At 64.8% G+C, this 17,448-nt stretch overlaps 1 protein-coding gene across 3 annotated transcripts; it reads left to right on the plus strand.

The window, feature by feature from the left end:
* The first annotated feature begins 854 nt into the window (after positions 1-854).
* On the plus strand, positions 855-17,106 carry ACHE (acetylcholinesterase (Cartwright blood group)). Of its 3 annotated transcripts, none has more exons than XM_038386319.2 (4): positions 855-945; positions 9,473-10,967; positions 11,508-11,674; positions 15,720-17,106. In XM_038386319.2, exons 2-4 carry the CDS (start codon positions 9,481-9,483, stop codon positions 15,839-15,841), a joined length of 1,776 nt encoding a protein of 591 aa, XP_038242247.1. In that variant the 5' UTR covers positions 855-945; positions 9,473-9,480; the 3' UTR covers positions 15,842-17,106. The 3 variants fall into 3 exon arrangements, with proteins under 3 accessions (XP_038242247.1, XP_038242249.2, XP_043359641.1); XM_038386321.2 differs by lacking the exons at positions 855-945; positions 15,720-17,106 and adding exons at positions 7,722-7,873; positions 11,980-12,761; XM_043503706.1 differs by lacking the exon at positions 855-945 and adding an exon at positions 7,723-7,873.
* The last annotated feature ends 342 nt before the right edge of the window (positions 17,107-17,448 follow it).

Below are 17,448 nucleotides of genomic sequence, written 5' to 3' on the forward strand. Positions count from 1 at the left end.
GTCCCCCCCACGTGCTGTTCTCTGAACCCCACCCTGTCCTCCCCACAGGGCCCCCGCCCCACAACCCAAACCCAGGGCCTCCCCGCCCCCCACGGGCCCAGCCGGGGACCTGCACCCAGCCTGAGCCGGGCGTGTGGATGGGGTCACAGGGGGGTCCCCGCTTTCAACACAGCCCGAGCCCCACAGAGCCAACCCCACAGCACCCCACTGCACCTCCCCACAGTGCCCAACCCTACAGCGCCCCACTGCAACCCACAGCCTCACTGCACCCCCCACCCCACAGCCCCTCCCCACTGCACCTCCCCACAGAGCCCTACCCTACAGCGCCCCACTGCACCCCCCACCCCCACCCCACTGCACCCCACCGCATTGCACCTCCCCACAGCCCCACTCCACAGCGCCCCACTGCACCTCCCCACAGTGCCCCACTGCATCCCACAGCACCTCCCCACCGCCCCAACCCACTGCACCCCCCACCCCACAGCACCCGGGGCCCTGGAACACAGGCTGGAGGGGACAGCCCAGCCCCCCAACTCTGCCCCATCATCCGGCTTCTGCTGCAGCTTTCCTGCCTCCGTCCCCCGGCGCCAGTGCTCTGACCCCAGCCCACCCCCCCAGCGGCCCCCCACCGACCTCCCAAGCCCAGAGACCTGCCTCCAGCCTGCCCCCCCCAGTCTAGCCCCCGCACCGCCAGCCCATCCCTCACACCCAGCCCGCCCCCCCACCGCCCCCCAGCCCGGCCCCCCCAGTCTCTGCCTAGCACCGGGCTCCGCAGGCTCGCGAGATGTGGCTGCGGAGAGGCTGGGGGGCGGGGGCGGGGGGGGCCGGGGCGGGGGGGGGCGGGCGTTTATTCCAGTCCAGAGCCCGCAGCCAGCAGCTGCAGCCGGCGGCTCCCGCCTGCCCGGACCCAGGGACCCGGGGCTCCCCCCGCGCCCCCCCCCACAGGTGAGCGCGACCCTCCCCCCCCCGCTCCATCCCGGCGCAGCGGGGGCGGGGGCGGGTCCCTGCATCTCCCCCCCCCGCCTCCTCCGGGCCCGTCTGCATCAGCAGCCAGGTGCGCACATCTGGACGCATCTGCAGCAACCTGCCGGGGCGGGGGGAGGTTACAGAACCGGCCGGGGGGTGCTGTGGGCTGGTACCCAGATTCCCCCCCCCCGCTTCCCTGCGGGGCTATGGGACCCCCCCATCCCCTGGTCCCGCCTTCCTTTTCAGCCCCCCTTGCCCAGGGGGAGGGCGCGGGGGGGGTTAGGGAGCTGCAGCCAGGGCTCGGGGGGGGTGAAGCACCGAGTCCCCCCCCCCCCGAGGGATGGAGCCGGCCACGGGGCTGGGGGAGGCAGCGACAGGCAGGAGACTGGGAATAGCCCGGCGGGGGGGGAGGAGAGTCCGGGACCATGTGACCTGCGCCGCCCCCCCCCCGGCAGACACACGCGCCCCTGTGGGATTTAACCCCTCAGGGCCTGGTGCTTTCCACGCTCCGGCTAAAGCAGCAGCGGGAGAGAGAGATGCAAAAAACTGCCCATCCCCCATCCCCCAGCCGGCCCCCCCAGTGAGCCCCCCCGGCCAGCCCCCCAGTGAGCCCCCTGGCCAGCCCCCCAGTGAGCCCCCCCGGCCAGCCCTGCAGTGAGCCCCCCCAGCCAGCCCCCCAGTGAGCTCCCTGGCCAGCCCCCCAGTAAGCACCCCTGGCCCTAGGCATCCCTATACACACCCATCTACCCACCCCCAGCCACCCCACAGACACTCCCCTCTCGTCATCTAATCTAGCCAGCTGACTATCCCCCAGCCAGCCCCCCCACACCCCTCTGTCAACCTATCCCCACCCCCATCCGTCCATCCCTGTACACACCCCTCCAGCTATCCACCATCCTCCCCACACACCCCCTCTATCATCTGTCTATCCAGCCCCACACGCCCCATCTATCTATCCCCATCCACCCCGCTACCTATCTATCTGTCTGTCTGTCGACCCAGCCAGCCACACCCCCTGCCCCCCTTTCCTCCTGCTCCCCATGGCTGAGCTCTCCAGGGCAAGGGGGACAGTTTGAGCGGGGAGGGGCTGGTTGGGGCCCTGCCCAGAGCAATGGAGCTTGGCGCCGGGGGTGACCCCCCATTCTGAGCTGGGCGAGGCGGCTCTGCGCCTGGGCTGGGGTGGGGGGGTTCCCTGGGGGAGGCCAGGGTCTGGGTGCTGATAGACAGGGGGGGTACAGGGTCTTGCCAGCAAAGATGAGGAAGAAGACTGGGCAGGGCCTGCAGCAAAGTGGAGGGTGAGGGGGGGTATCAGTGGGGAGGGGGCATCTGGCTGGGGGGGTCTGTGTGTCAGGCCGGGAGGGGGGCTCTGACCAGCTATATGGGGGGGCAGCACCTGGTCCCTTGACAGGCTATGTCCAAAGGAGAGGGCGAGGCCAGGGGAGGGAGGAGCGAGGGGACACAGGGCTGGGGGGGATGGGGCAGAAGACAGGGTGTGGCACAGGGCTGGGGGTTCGGGGCAGAGGATGGGGCAGGGGAAGGGGGGAGGCAGGGACACAGGGCTGGGGGTAGGGGGCAGAGAAGGGTGGGGCACAGGGCTGGGGAGATTGGGGGCAGAGGATGGGGCTGGGGCAGGGGAGGGCAGAAGAGGGAGGAGCCAGGAGCTGGGGGTATGGTGCATAGGAGGGGCAGGGGGCAGGTCTGGGGGCAGAGGAGGGGGCGGGGCACAGGACTGGGGTCTGGGGGCAGAGGCAGGGGCAGAGCACTGGCTGGCAAGCTGCCCCTCCCCAGGGCTAGTAGCCAACAGCCTGGGATCCCCCCCGCCCCAGCCATTGGGGCAAGACTCCCCCCACACACACACACAGAGGAATGAGCTGGGGCGGGGGTGGGGGCAGGGCTGGAGCCAAGAGAGACACTGAGGCAGGGCCCAGATGGCAGAGAGCCAGGCAGGGTGGGGTTGGGGGGAGGGAAGCAGGCAGGGGGCAGGTGGGGCAGAGAAGAGTGGGAGGGGGCAGGAGAGGGGGTAGGGGGAGAGGTCAGGCAGCAGGGACGGGCAGGGGTGGGGTCCGCTCCCAGAGGCCCATAACCGCCCCCACCCCCCACCCTGTGCCCATGGAGACCCCGGCTGTGTTTGCAAACAGAGGACAGGAATCATCGCTGGGTTATTAACAGCCGTGAATTGTGGGGGGGGGGGCAGGATTCACCACCCCCGTCGGGATTCCCCCCCTCCCATGAGCAAAAACATGCCCCTCGCTCCCACGGCTGGAGCTGAACAGTGTAGGGGGGATCCCAGCAGGAGGGGCTCTCCCCATGGCAGGGGGCACTGACAGACAGAGTTGGGGGGGATATTTGGGGGGGACCCACCATGATTGGAGGATTTTTGCATCCAGTGTGACCAATCAGGACTCACCTTTGGAGAGGATTCCCCCTCCCCCCAGATCTGCAGTGCGGGGGGTGCCCTGGCTCTCTGCCGGGAGACCCCCCCCAGCACAGCCCCGGGGGCAGCTGGAAAAAGACTTGGGTGCAGAGCGACCTCAGGCAGGGCAAAAGAGAGTGAGTGTGTGTGAGTGTGCGTGTGTGCGCTCCGTGCATAGTAGGTGTGTTTGCGGGTGTGTGCATGTATGTTGCATGCATTGGGGTGTGTTGCACACACACGTTTCGTGCCTGGTGTGCGTGTGCATGGCTGTACGTTCCGTGAGTGCACCCATGTGTGAGCGTGTTCCATGGGGGGGACCATATGTTGTGTGTGTGTGCACGTGTGCTCTGCACGGGGTGCACATCTCTCCTGAACGGCCCCCCTGTGGGGGGGGCTATAGGAGAGGTCTGGCCCCAGCCTCCATGGGGGAGTAGGGGGTAGATGGGGGAGGATTCCCTGCTGGGCCCTGAATCCGTGGCCTCTCTCCCCACTGCCCAGCTGGGTTGGGGGCTCTGGTTACAGCGGCCAAGTGGGGGGTAGGTCGGGGGGGTTAGCAGGGTAGGCTGGTTACAGAGGCCAGGTGGGGGATAGGTCTGGCAAGGGGGCTGGTTACAGGGGCCGGGGGGTAGGTCTGGGGAGGGGGCTAGCAGGGGGGGCTGGTTACAGGGGCCGGGGTGGGGGTAGGTCTGGGATGGGGGTTAGTGGGGGGGGCTGGTTACAGGGGCCAGGTGGGGGGTAGGTCTGGGGAGGGGGCTAGCGGGGGGGGCTGGTTACAGGGGCCAGGGGGGTAGGTCTGGGGAGGGGACTAGCGGGGGGGGGTCTGGTTACAGGGGCCGGGGGTGTAGGTCTGGAAGTAGGGGTCAGCAGGGGGGGGTCAGATTACAGGGGCTGGGGGCGGGGGCCGGCTCCGGCACTCGGAAGCTACTAGCTGCCAAGCCGGGCGGGGGGACTATTGAGTTTCCAGCGACCCCCACACACCCAGCGGGTGTCAGTTCCGGCCCCACGGCTCCCCTGGCTGGGCGATGGACAAAGCAGATGGGCTGGGGTAGGGAGGGGCTCCGATGGCCCCGTACGGCCTCCTAAAGGGGGAGCCCAGCCTCCCCATACCCCAAATCATCCCTCTGTGTGGGCTCCAAGGGGCAGAGGGACCCCAACACCCTCCCCCCCAGGCACACCCTTTCCCCCCCCCACAGGCTCATGGAGAGACATTCAGGGGGGCCCCACAGGGCCCCAGCCCTTCTCCTTTCCCTCTAGTTACACAGAAGGGGGGGGTCCCCAAGGTCCAGGCCCTGATACAACTGCCCCCCCCACACACATCATCAGCCTCCCCACATCAGCCCCCGGAGCAAGCGCCGGGTTATTTCCGTCCCGGGTATTTTAGGTGCGAACAGCTGGGGTTGGCGCCCGCCCTACAGCTGCTCCCCCACGGCGGGGGGGGGGCGGGCTGGGGGCTGGCTCAGGGCCCTGCGGGGGGGGGCTGGTATGGGGGGCAGTACCCATCCCCCACCCTCTCCTTCATATCCCCTTCAAGCCCCGCTTCCGGGCCCCCCCCCCCACAGCAAAGCTCAGGGCCCAGCCAAGCAAAATGCCAGCCCCCCCCTCCAAGCTACTGCTGAGGGGGGGGATCCTGGAAGAGGCTGGAGTGCCCCCCACATCCGGAATCCTGCCCCACAGCACCCCCTGCCGAGAGCTCCCCCCCCAGCCAGTGCTCCAGCCCCGCAGCGCCCCCTGCTTGGAGCTCCCCCCACAGCCAGGATCCTGCCCCACAGCGCCCCCTGCTGGGAGCTCCCCCCACAGCCAGTGTGCCTGCCCCACAGAACCCCCCTGCCGAGAGCTCCCCCAAGAGCCAGTGCTTCCACCCTACAGCGCTCGCTGCTTGGAGCCCCCCACCTCCCACAGCCAATGCTTCAGCCCCACGGCTCCCCCTGCTGGGAGAGGCCAAGGCTGGGGTACCCAGGAGCTGCCCCCCCCCCAGCCAGAGCTCCTGTCCAATCATTTCCATTTCTCCCCCCCCCAGAAGGTGGGGCCAGGAACTGGGAAGTGGGGCAGAGTTGCCCAGGGAGGCTGGTTCATTTGGCTGGGGCCGGCTCCGTGCCCCCTAGCAGCGCTTTGGGGGGGTGGATGGTGTCGGTCCCGTGCCTGCCAGCAGCACGGAGTGCCCCTAAAACACCCGACGACGTCCCCCCTCAGCGGCCGGGGAACAGGGGCCCAACGGTGCAAACGGGTGCCCTGGGCACCTGAGCCGCCCGCCGGAGCCCAGCCGTGCAGCGAGGCCGGGCGGGGCGCGCTGGAGACGCCCTTTGCTAAAGGGGCACAAACCCGCCACAAAAAAATTCAGAGTCCGTCAGAAGCAGGGAGGCCAGCAAACAACCAGGGGGGCCAGCGGCCCATCGAGGTGCTGACAGAGCCCGCAGGGGAAACAAGGCCATTGCGGAGAAATAAACGAATTCTTTGCATCGGTCTTCACGGCTGAGGACGTGAGGGAGATTCCCAAACCCGAGCCAGTCCTTTTAGGGGACAGATCTGAGGAACTGTCCCAGATTGAGGTGTCATTAGAGGAGATTTGGGAACAAATGGATAAATTAAACAGCCATAAATCACCAGGACCAGATGGGATTCACCCAAGAGTTCGGAAGGAACTCGAATGAGACATTGCAGAACTACTAACTGTGGTCTGTAACCTGTCATTTAAATCAGCTTCTGGACCAAATGACGGGAGGGTAGCTAATGTGACACCAATTTTTAAAAAGGGCTCCAGAGGTGATCCCGGCAATTACAGGCCTGTAAGCTTGACTTCAGTACCAGGCAAACTGGTTGAAACTATAATAAAGAATAATATTGTCAGACATATAGATTAACATAATTTGTTGAGGAAGAGTCAACATGGTTTTTGTAAAGGGAAATCCTGCCTCACCAATCTACTAGAATTCTTTGAGGAGGTCAACAAGCATGTGGACAAAGCAGATCCAGTGGATACAGTGTACTTCGATTTTCAAGGTCCCTCACCAAAGGCTCTTACGCAAAGTCAGCTGTTAGGGGATAAGAGGGAAGGTCCCCTCCTCGATCAGTAACTGGGTAAAAGATAGGAAATAAAGGGGAGGAATAAATGGTGAGTTTTCAGAGGGGAGAGAGGTGAATAGTCCCCCAGGGGTCTGTACTGGGCCCAGTCCTATTCAACATATTCATAAATGATCTGGAAAAAGGGGTAAACAGTGAGGTGGCAAAATTTGCAGACAACACAAAAATCACTCCAGATGGTTAACTCCAAAGCTGACTCTGAAGAGCTACAAATCGATCTCTCAAAACTGGGTGACTGGGCAACAAAATGGCAGATGAAATTCAGTGTTGATCAATGCAAAGTGATGCACATTAGAAAACATCATCCCAACTCTACATAGACAATGAAGGAGTCTAAATGAGCTGGGACCACTCAAGAAAGATCCTGGGGTCATTGTGGACAGTTCTCTGAAAACATCCACTCAATGTGCAGCAGCCATCAAAAAAGTGAACAGAAAGTTGGGAATCGTTAGGAAAGGGAGAGAGAATAAGACAGAAAATCTCATGTTGCCTCTCTATAAATCCATGGGATGCCCACATCTTGAATCCTGCGCGCTGATGTGGTGGCCCCAGTTCCAAAAAGGTCTGTTGGAATTGGAAAAGGTTCAGAAAAGGGCAACAGAAATGATTAGGGGTGTGGAACGGCTGCCGTATGAGGAGAGATTAATAAGACGGGGACTTTTCAGCTTGGAAAAGAGACGGCGAAGGGGCGATATGAGAGAGGTCTGTAAAATCTCATCATGTGAGAAAGTAAATGAGGAAGTGTTGTTTACTCCTTCTCATAACACACGAATTAGGGGCCACCCAATGCAAGTAACAGGCAGCAGGTTTAAAACAAACAAGAGGAAGTGCTTGATCACACAACACCCAGTTAGCCTGGGGAACTCCTTGCCAGGGGATGTTGTGACGGCCAAAAGTATAACAGGGTTCGAAAGAGAATTAGCTAAGTTCACAGAGGCTAGGTCCTGCAGTGGCTATTAGCCAGGGATGCAGCCCCGTGCCCTGGGTGTCCCTAAGCTCCTGGGAGCCAGGAGCTGGGGATGGGTAACGGGGGACGGGTCACTGGATGATTCCCTGTTCGGTTCATTTCCTCTGGGGCCCCTGGAACTGGCCACCGTCGGCAGACAGGACACTGGGCTGGATGGACTCTTGGTCCGACCCATTCAGGCTGGGCTGGCAGTGGGGCTGCGGGTTGGGAGGGAGGGGCACCGGCAGGGCTCTGTGTCTGTCCCCACGCCCCAGCCCAGTCGGTCGCGGCCAAGGCCCTGGGGTTTCGGTGCCACCCTCTTTGTGCTGGGATCAAGGGTCCGTTTCCATCTGGCTCCGGCCGCCCCATTCCCCGCCCCATGGACTCCAACCCTGGCTGCTCTCAAAGCCAGCAGGAGGTGGTGACGCATGGCCAGGGAATGCCGGCTGGGAAGGGGGGATTGTGCACAGGTGTGTTATGAGTGTGTGGGCTGGCGTGTCACTGGCCTGGGAACAGGTTGTGGGATGGGGGGGGGGCTGAGTTGTGGTTGGGAGCCAGATGTCAAGATGGGGGCGGCGGGGGGGTCAATGTGTGGGTCAGGGAGCGGGTACGGGTGTGGTATGACTCGGTGTGTGTGTGTGTGTGTGTGTGTGCGGTGAGAGGGCTGTGTGTGTGTGTGTGTGTGTGTGTGTTGGTTGGCTGGCTATTGTACTCTGTTATGGGGCAGTTGTGGGGTCAATGTGTGGGTCAGGGAGTGGGTACAGGTGTGGTATGACTCTGTATGTGTGTGTGTGTGTATGGTGAGAGGGGGTTTTGTGTGTGTGTGTGTGTGTATGTTGGTTGGCTGGCTATTGTACTCCGTTATGGGGGCAGTTGTGGGGTCAATGTGTGGGTCAGGGAGCGGGTACAGGTGTGGTATGACTCTGTGTGTGTGTGTGTGTATGGTGAGAGGGGGTTTTGTGTGTGTGTGTGTGTATGTTGGTTGGCTGGCTGTTGTACTCTGTTATGGGGGCGGTTGTGGGGTCAATGTGTGGGTCAGGGAGCGGGTACAGGTGTGGTATGACTCTGTGTGTGTGGTGAGAGGGTGGTTGTGGCTGTGTGTTGGTTGGCTGGCTGTTGTACTGCGTTTTGGGGGGCAGTGGTGTTGTGTGCTGTGACTCCGGGGGGCTGTATGGGTGTGTGACGGCTGTGCGCGGCGGCGGGGGTTGCGCGTTGCACACGGAGTATCCGCTGGATAGGGGGACAGGCTGGGTTGTTGGGGTGACGTGTGTTTCCCGGGTGTTTGTCAGGACCGGGGTGTGATAGTTTCCCGGCTGTTGCGGGGTGGGCCGGGGACTTTGTACATATGAGCTGATTGTCGGCTGGGAGGGGCGGGGGAGCGATACTGGGGGCCGTACTGGGGGGGGATCTGTGCGGAGTCATGTTAGGGCAGGTTACCCCAGTTACAGCCCATGGACGCCTCAGCTTTAACCACACCCCAGCGGCCCCTCCCGCTCCAGGAATTGCTCCCAGACACCAAAATTACTGCCCCAGAGGCGGGGAGAGAACCCAGGAGTCCGGGCTCCCAGCCCCCCTGCTCTAACCCACCAGCCCCCGCTCCCCTCCCAGAGCCGGGGAGAGAACCCAGGCGTCCTGGCTCCCAGCCCCCCCCCCCAGCTCTAACCCACCAGCCCCCGCTGCCCTCCCAGAGCCGGGGAGAGAACCCAGAAGTCCTGGCTCCCACCCCCCCTGCTCTAACCCCCTAGACCCCCCTCCCCTCCTAGAGCCAGGGAGAGAACCCAGGAGTCCGGGCTCTCAGCCCCCCCTGCTCTAACCACTAGCGCCCCCGCCCCTCCCGGTGCCCCAGTCTCTGCATGCTGCTGATAAGGAGCCTGGAGCTGCTGGGCAGGGATAGGCCCCCGTGGGTCCCTTATCAGGGTGGGGGGGACGGGGACGTCCTGGCTGCATCGTGCTGCGGTCCCAGGGCGGGGGGGGGGGGGCGCTGTCTCTGGCCGGGGAGCCCGGGGGCAGGGGTGGGGGGACACGTCTCCTGCAGCCCCCTAACCCCGTCTCTCCCCTTCCCCCCGCAGACAGTGCCATGGCCGCAGCCCCCACTCTCCTGCTCTGGGCTGCCCTGGCCCTCGGCGCCCGGGCCAACGAGCTGGTGGCCAGCACCCGGGCGGGGCGGGTGCGGGGCCTGCGGGTGCCCGTCCTCGCGGGCCAGGTCTCTGCCTTCCTGGGCATCCCCTATGCCGAGCCCCCCGTGGGCAAGCTGCGCTTCCGCCGGCCGGAGCCCAAGGGAGCCTGGGGCGGGGTGCTGGATGCCGGCGCCTACCGCCACGCCTGCTACCAGTACGTGGACACCCTCTACCCCGGCTTCCCCGGCACCGAGATGTGGAACCCCAACCGGGAGATGAGCGAGGACTGCCTGTACCTCAACCTCTGGGTGCCCTCCCCACGCCCCAGAAACGCCACCGTGCTGGTGTGGATCTATGGGGGTGGCTTCTACAGCGGCTCGGCCTCGCTGGACGTCTACGACGGGCGCTACCTGGCCTACGCCGAGCAGGTTGTGGTGGTCTCCATGAACTACCGGGTGGGGGCCCTCGGCTTCCTGGCCCTCTCGGGCAGCCAGGAGGCGCCGGGCAACGTGGGGCTGCTGGACCAGCGGCTGGCCCTGCAGTGGGTGCAGAGCAACGTGCATTACTTTGGGGGCAATCCCAAGGCGGTGACCATCTTCGGGGAGAGCGCCGGGGCCGCCTCGGTGGGCATGCACCTGCTCTCGCCCGGCAGCCGCCCGCTCTTCCACCGCGCCATCCTGCAGAGCGGGGTGCCCAACGCCCCCTGGGCCACTGTGCCCCCGGCCGAGGGCCGGCGCCGGGCCGGCCAGCTGGCCAAGCTGGTGGGCTGCCCGCCGGGCAACGACTCGGAGCTGGTGGCCTGCCTGCGGGCCAAAACCCCGCAGGAGCTGATCGACCAGGAGTGGCAGGTGCTGCCCCACCAGAGCGTCTTCCGCTTCTCCTTTGTGCCGGTGGCCGACGGGGACTTCGCCGGCGAGGTGCCCGAGACCCTGCCGGGCGCCGGCAGCTTCAAGGAGACCCAGGCGCTGGTGGGGGTGGTGCGGGACGAGGGCACCTACTTCCTCATCTATGGGGTGCCCGGGTTCAGCAAAGACAACGAGAGCCTGATCAGCCGGGAGGATTTCCTGGGCGGGGTGCGCATGGGGGTGCCCCAGGCCAACGAGCTGGCGGCCGAAGCCGTGGTGCTGCAATACACCGACTGGCTGGACCAGGACAACCCAGTGAAGAACCGGGAGGCCATGGACGACATCGTGGGGGACCACAACGTGATCTGCCCCGTCACCCACTTCGCCCTGCGGCTGGCTGAGCGGGGCGCCCGGGTCTACACCTACTTCTTCGACCACCGGGCCTCCAACATGCTCTGGCCCCCCTGGATGGGGGTGCCCCACGGCTACGAGATCGAGTTCGTCTTCGGCCTGCCCCTCGACCCCGGCCTCAACTACACAGCCGAGGAAGCCACGCTCAGCCGCCGGATGATGCGCTACTGGGCCAACTTCGCCCGCACCGGGTACCGGTGGGGGGGGGCGTGAGTGGGGGGAGATCTGGGGGGCAGGGCCTCAAGCTGGGGGGGCTTGGGGAGGCCCTTGGAGAGGGGGATCTGTGGAGAGGGGTCCCCACACTCAGGTGAGCAGGTGGGTGCATTTGGCCCACAGTGTGGGACAGGTCAGTGGGTTTGGAGGTCTCTGGGGGGTCCCCAGACTGGGAGGTAGTTGGGTGGGTTTGGGGTCCCCAGGGGTGATTCAGTGGAGGGATGTCCCTACCCTGGGGGGTAGCTGGGTGGGTTTAGGGATCTCCAGAGGGGGGTCTCAACACTGGGGGGTAGGTGGGTGGGTTTGGGGGTCTCTGGGGAGGGTCCCCACCCTGGGAGGTAGGTGGGTGGGTTTTGGGATCCCCAGCGGGGAGGTCCCCACACTGAGGGATTGGTAGGTGGGTTTGGGGGTTCCCAGGGGTGAGTCAGTGGAGGGGGGTCCCCACACTGGGGGGGCAGGCAGGTGGGTTTGGGGGTCCCCAGCCAGCAAGGCATGACCCCTCTCCCCCTCCTGGGCAGGGACCCCAATGAATTGTCAGAGAGGGGAGCACGCTGGCCCCCCTACACCCCACGGCAGCAGCAGTACGTACAACTGAATCCGCGACCCCTGGCTGTGGGGCAGGGGCTCCGGGCCCAGGTCTGCGCCTTCTGGAACCGCTTCCTGCCCAAACTGCTCAACATCACTGGTGAGATGCTAGGGGGGGGCGCAGGGAACCCTGCATCGGGGTTGGGGGCTGGGGACCACTGGGGGGACCCTGTATTGGGAGGGGGGCCGTGGGGCACCATGGGGGGGATCTTTGCCTCATGCGGGGAGGGGGAGGGGTAAATGGATGGGGAAGTGGGAGGGGAGCTCACAGAGGGAAACTGAGGCAGGACAAACCAACTATATCCCCTTCCCCCACCATCATGGCCCAGCCAGCCCAGTAACCCTGCCCCAAAGGGTCCAGGCCACAGCTTAACCCCGGCTCCTCTTTTTTTTTCTCCCCTGTAGAGCTATGTGCTGCAACCGACCGGGGGCCAGGGCCCCCCCCAGCCCCACTGCCCCTCCTCGCCCTCCTTCCCCTCCTCGCCCTGCGGCTCAGGCCCTGACAGCAGATCCTGCATGCATCGGACACTGGGGCGGGGGCAGGGCGGGGTCGGACCTGGCCGTCACAGGGTCAGCTCGGGGCGGAGCCGGCCCAAGACTTGGGCCATTCGGGGCCTGTGGAACTCCTGGCCACTAGATGGCACCCAGCCGGAGCTGACTGAACGGGCCACTAGGGGGCACCCAGCTGGGGCCTGTGGAACTCCTGGCCACTAGGGGCACCCAACCAGAGCTCACTGAATGGGCCACAAGGGGGCACCCAGCAGTTGCCAGGGGGACAGCGCCCCGCCCCAGGAGCAGTGGGGGCCTTTCCTAGACAGGATTTTAACGCTCCGTCCGCGGCCCAGAGCGACGGCAGCTCTGCTGCTCCGAGGCTGCTGCCGGCCCCCCCACTTGCCCCGGGGCCCTGGGCAGCAGAAGAGGGGGTGGGGGTGGGGTGGCAGGGAGAGGGCGGAGCCTTGCTGCACAACCACGGCACGTCCGCACTTCTGTGCACACGTCAACACAAGGCGTGAGCTCCGCAGGCACACCCGCCCTGCGCCGACCCACTGCACACCTAGAGACCCAGCACCTGAGTTGCACGCACACACACTGCACAAACTGTGCGTGCGCGCACACACTGCACACATGCACACTACATGCACACGCGCGTGCACACGCAGACTGCACACACCGCACACACCACACACTGCACACTGTGCACACACACTGCATACACTGCACACTGCACACACAGTGAATACACTGCATGCGCGCGCGCACAGACTGCACACACTGCATGCACATGCGTACGCGCACACACACACTGCATGCACACACACACAGCAGACGCACTGCATGCACACACACTGAACACACTGAATACACCATGCACACACTGCATGCACACACTGTTCACACACACTGCATGCACACGCTGTGCCTGCACACATACTGTGTGTACTGCACACTGACACACATACACTGCACGCACACACTGCATATACACACACTGCATATACGCACACTGCTCATGCACACATGCACACACACACACACTCTCTGCAGGTGCACACTGCACACTGACATGCACTGCACATTCACTCCACACCCACACTGTGCTCACTGCATGCACACTGCTCACCGACACACTGCAGGTGGACACTGCTCATGGACACCTGGACACTGCACACTCATTGCAGGAATACTGCACACTGGCACACTGTATGGGCACTGCACATGTATACTTCACACACACTGCACTGCATAGAGATGTGCTAACCTGCGTGTACAGAGGCAGGAGCGCGTACACACACATGGCACTCACTGCGCATGCTATACGCAAACCCTGTGCGTACATCCACTGCACCCTCACTGCCCATGGATGTGGCCCACTCACTGCACAGGGACACACTGTGCCCTCCCTGTGCACACTACACAGGAGTCACCAGCACTGCACAAAGCCACACAGCACCTGGACGTGGCAAAGCCCCTGCACGCCTACACACACAGCACAAGCACTGCGCATACGTGCGCACACGAGGGCCCTCAGCGGGGGCTGCTGTATCGTGCCAGCTCTGAGCCCTGCCAGGGGGCATTGACACACACGGGTCTGATGCGTGCCAGCCATTGGGGGGGAGGGGAACCATGGGGTACGTGTCCCAGCCTGGCTTATACTGGTGTTCCTGATCTCTGGCACCCCGACACCCCGCAGGGGCGGGGGAGAGGTTGTCACCCGCCCAATCCCCCTGAGCCCGGCAGGCGGCCCTGGCTGGGGGGCTTCTGGCCACTTATAAAAGACATTTTTTAGTGTTTCCTTTTGCATGTCATCTTCGTGTCTTTGACGATTCACTTCCCCCCCACAATAAAGTGAGTGTGGGGAGTGGGGCAGGGTGTGTTGGGGAGCTGGAGGGGGAGAGATGGGGCACATGGGGGGGTGGAGTGGGCCCTACTATTGGGGGGGAGGGCTCTGAGGTGGGGAGAAGGGTCAGTGCGGTGGAGGGGTGAAGAGGGGACACAGAGCGGTGGAGGGGAGGGGCTGTCAGTATAAAAGGGGTGATCAGGTATGGGCGGAGGGGCTCTGAGATGGGGGGCAGGGAGAACTCAGGGGGTGGAGATAGGACCCCCTCCCCCAGTGGAGGGGGCTTTACAGGGAACGAGCTTTGGGGCGGGGGGACTGGGTACTGAGGGTGATGCTGCTTTGCAGATGAGAGATGAGGGGGAGGGATTGCTTGGCTGTGCCCCCCCCGACACTACCCCACACATGGGAACCCCCACCCACACATCAACACCTGGACACTGCCCCATCTAACCCACAAGCCCCCACTCTGCTCCCAGAGCCAGGGAGAGAACCCAGGAGTCCTGGCTCCCAACCCCCCCGCTCTAACCCTCCAGAGCCCACTGCCTTCCCAGAGCTGGGGAGAGAACCCAGGCGTCCTGGCTCCCAGCCCCCCCTGCTCTCACCCACCAGACCCCACTCCCCTCCCAGAGCTGTGAGCCCCGCTCAGCCCTACCTGGCTGGGTGGCGCGGTCCCAGATGAGGATCACATCTGGGGCGCATCCACGGGCCCCGCGGCCAGTCCAGGACACGCAGGGTCTCTGCGACGTGGCCCCTCTGAGAGCTTCCACTTGGCCCCAGTTAGATTCCACGTTGCTCCCCGGCACCAGCCATGGGGGTCACCGCAATGGGGGGCCAGTGCTGGCCGACGCCCGCTTTCCACCCCAGAGACAGGTGGGTTGCGACAGAGCAGAGAAGTCAAGGCCCTGGGGGTCGGGCAAACAGCTCCAAACCACACGGCGACCCCCAGCCGAAGAGAGATTCAGCCCTAGCCGGAGCGAGGGAGCAGAGCCGGGAGCGACTGGCCACCTCTGGAAACCGAGACCCCTGGCTGCGAAGACGCAGTGAGGCGTGTCGGCCAGAAGCGCCCCCCCCCCGGCGCCCAAAGACCCCCCCAGGCCAGGAGCAAGGAGTCGCCGGCTCAGGGGGAGACTCCCGCCGCCGCGGGCAAAGCCGAAGCCTGAGAGACGTGGCCCGTCCAGCCGGAGGCGCAAGGTGCGATACAAGCACGAAACATGGACGTTTCTGCCGGGACGGCTAGGGTGGGGACTCGACCGCACCGGACTCTGGCGAGGAGAGGGAGCAGAAATCAGCGTCGGTGCAAAAACACGCCCCCCCCCCGGCCGCCCCCCAGATAATATCGAGACCGGCTGCCGATCGCTGGGGATCCGTTCCCCAGGTCCGCGGAAATAACCGAGCCAAACGCCCCAGAGCGGGCAGCGGCATTCCCGGGACCCCGACGTGCCCCTGGCGATCCCGGAGCGACAGCCCAGGGCCCCCCGCGCCACGGCAGCCGAACGAGACGGGATGTCGACCGTGTTCCCAGCAGCCCACAGGCGGAGGGAGCCGCACAGGTGGCCAAGAAAGCCCGACAGCAGCCAGAGCCGGCCCTGGGGCATCGGGGTGCCCGGAGCCTGGTCATGCTGGGGGAAGGGGCGCGTTAAAGGCACCGAGCATCTCCTGGCCCCCCGTCTTGCGCACAGGGCCTGGAGGGATTATTCGGGGAATGGGGGGCTGCTCCGGGAGAAGGGCAGGGGGCTCTGGGCCCAGCTCTGAAGGACGCTAACTGCCCCCTCTCCGCCCCCGTCTCTCTCTCTCCCCCCCCCCGCAGATAACATCGAGGAGGCCGAACGGCAGTGGCGGCTTGAGTTTCACCGCTGGAGCGCGTACATGGGCCACTGGAAAAGCCAGTTCGACCACTACAGCCGACAGGACCGCTGCTCGGAGCGGTGAGGGGGCGGCCCCCCGACAGCCCCCCACCTGCCCTCAACCCCCCCCAGCCCTCCACCGCTGCTCCGAGCGGTGAGGGGGCAGCCTCCTGTCAACCCCACCCCCCTCAGCCCTTCACCGACCCCTCTCCCACTGTCCCCCACACCCCTCCCCCAGTCTCCTCCCCAGCCCCCCTGTCTGGACCCCCAGCCATGGGGAAAGGGGGGTTTAACCGGACTGTGCAATCTGAGACCCCCACCCCCCAAGTCAACGGTGTGTGTGTGTGTCACCCCCCCGCCCATATCTGTATATAATGGTTATTTCTGAGATTTGTGAGAAATAGATAAATATCTATATTATATACGTAGCACCCCGAGTCGCTGCCCGTGAGCCCCATGCTGCCCCCAACCCCTCCCCCACTAACCCCAACCCCCCCACGCTGACCCCCAACTCCCAGCCCCCAACCCTTCCCCACACTGACCCCCCCAACTCCCAGCCCCCAACCCCTCCCCACACGGACCCCCAACCCCGCCCCATGCCGACCCCCAACTCCAAGACCCAATCCCTCCCCACACAGACCCCCAACTCCCAGCCCCCAACCCTTTCCCACACAGACCCCCAACCCCTCCCCATGCGGACCCCCAACTCCCAGCCCCCGACCCCTCCCTGCACTGACCCCAACTTCCAGCCCCCCAACCCTTCCCCATACTGACCCCCAACTCCCAGCCCCCTCTCCCAATACTGACCCCCCACACTGACCCCCAACTCCCAACCCCTCCCTGCGCTGACCCCAACTCCCAGCCTCAACCCCTCCCCACACTGACCCCCAACTCCCAGCCCCCAACCCCTTCCCACACTGTCCCCAACCCCTCTCCATACTGACCCCCAACTCCCAGCCCCCCTCCCAATACTGACCCCCCACACTGACCCCCAACTCCCAGCCCCCAACCCCTCCCCACACTGACCCCAAACTTGCCAAATACCCCTTCATCCCCCCAATGAAGGGTTCCCTCCTGAAGCCCCCCAGCCCTCCCCATATATATTACCTGGGTCCTACAGCTGCTTCCCCCGACTGTCCCCCAAGTCCTGCCCCAGCCCCACCTCCCCTCAATCCCACCCCTGCCCCATGTCAGGGCTCCCCCAGCAGCCCATGAAGACTCAGCGGGAAGCTGCACCAACAAGTAGGGGGCTGCTCGGAGGCCCCCTCCCCTCATCAACCTGCATGGCCAATATGCAGAGCCCTCCGGGCCGACCTGTGTGTGAACCGTCCAATAAAAGATTTAAAGACAGAGACTCGGCCTTGACATGGGGGGCTGCGGGTTGGGAGTGAGGGGCACTGGCAGAGCTGGGGGGGCAGGGCTGGGATAGCAGGGGGCTGCGGGTCGGGAGTGAGGGGCACCAGCAGGGCTGGGGAGGCTGTGGGTCGGGAGTGAGGGGCACCGGCTGGGCTAGCAGGGGGCTGTGGGTCGGGAGTGAGGGGCACTGGCAGGGCTGGGGGGGCACGGCTGGGCTGGCTGGGGCTGCGGGTTGGGAGTGAGGGGCACCAGCAGGGCTGGGCTAGCAGGGGCTGTGGGTCGGGAGAGAGGGGCACCGGCAGGGCTGGGCTAGCAGGGGCTGTGGGTCGGGAGTGG

This window comes from Dermochelys coriacea, chromosome 28 (assembly GCF_009764565.3).
Source record: "Dermochelys coriacea isolate rDerCor1 chromosome 28, rDerCor1.pri.v4, whole genome shotgun sequence".
Taxonomy (NCBI): domain Eukaryota; kingdom Metazoa; phylum Chordata; order Testudines; family Dermochelyidae; genus Dermochelys; species Dermochelys coriacea.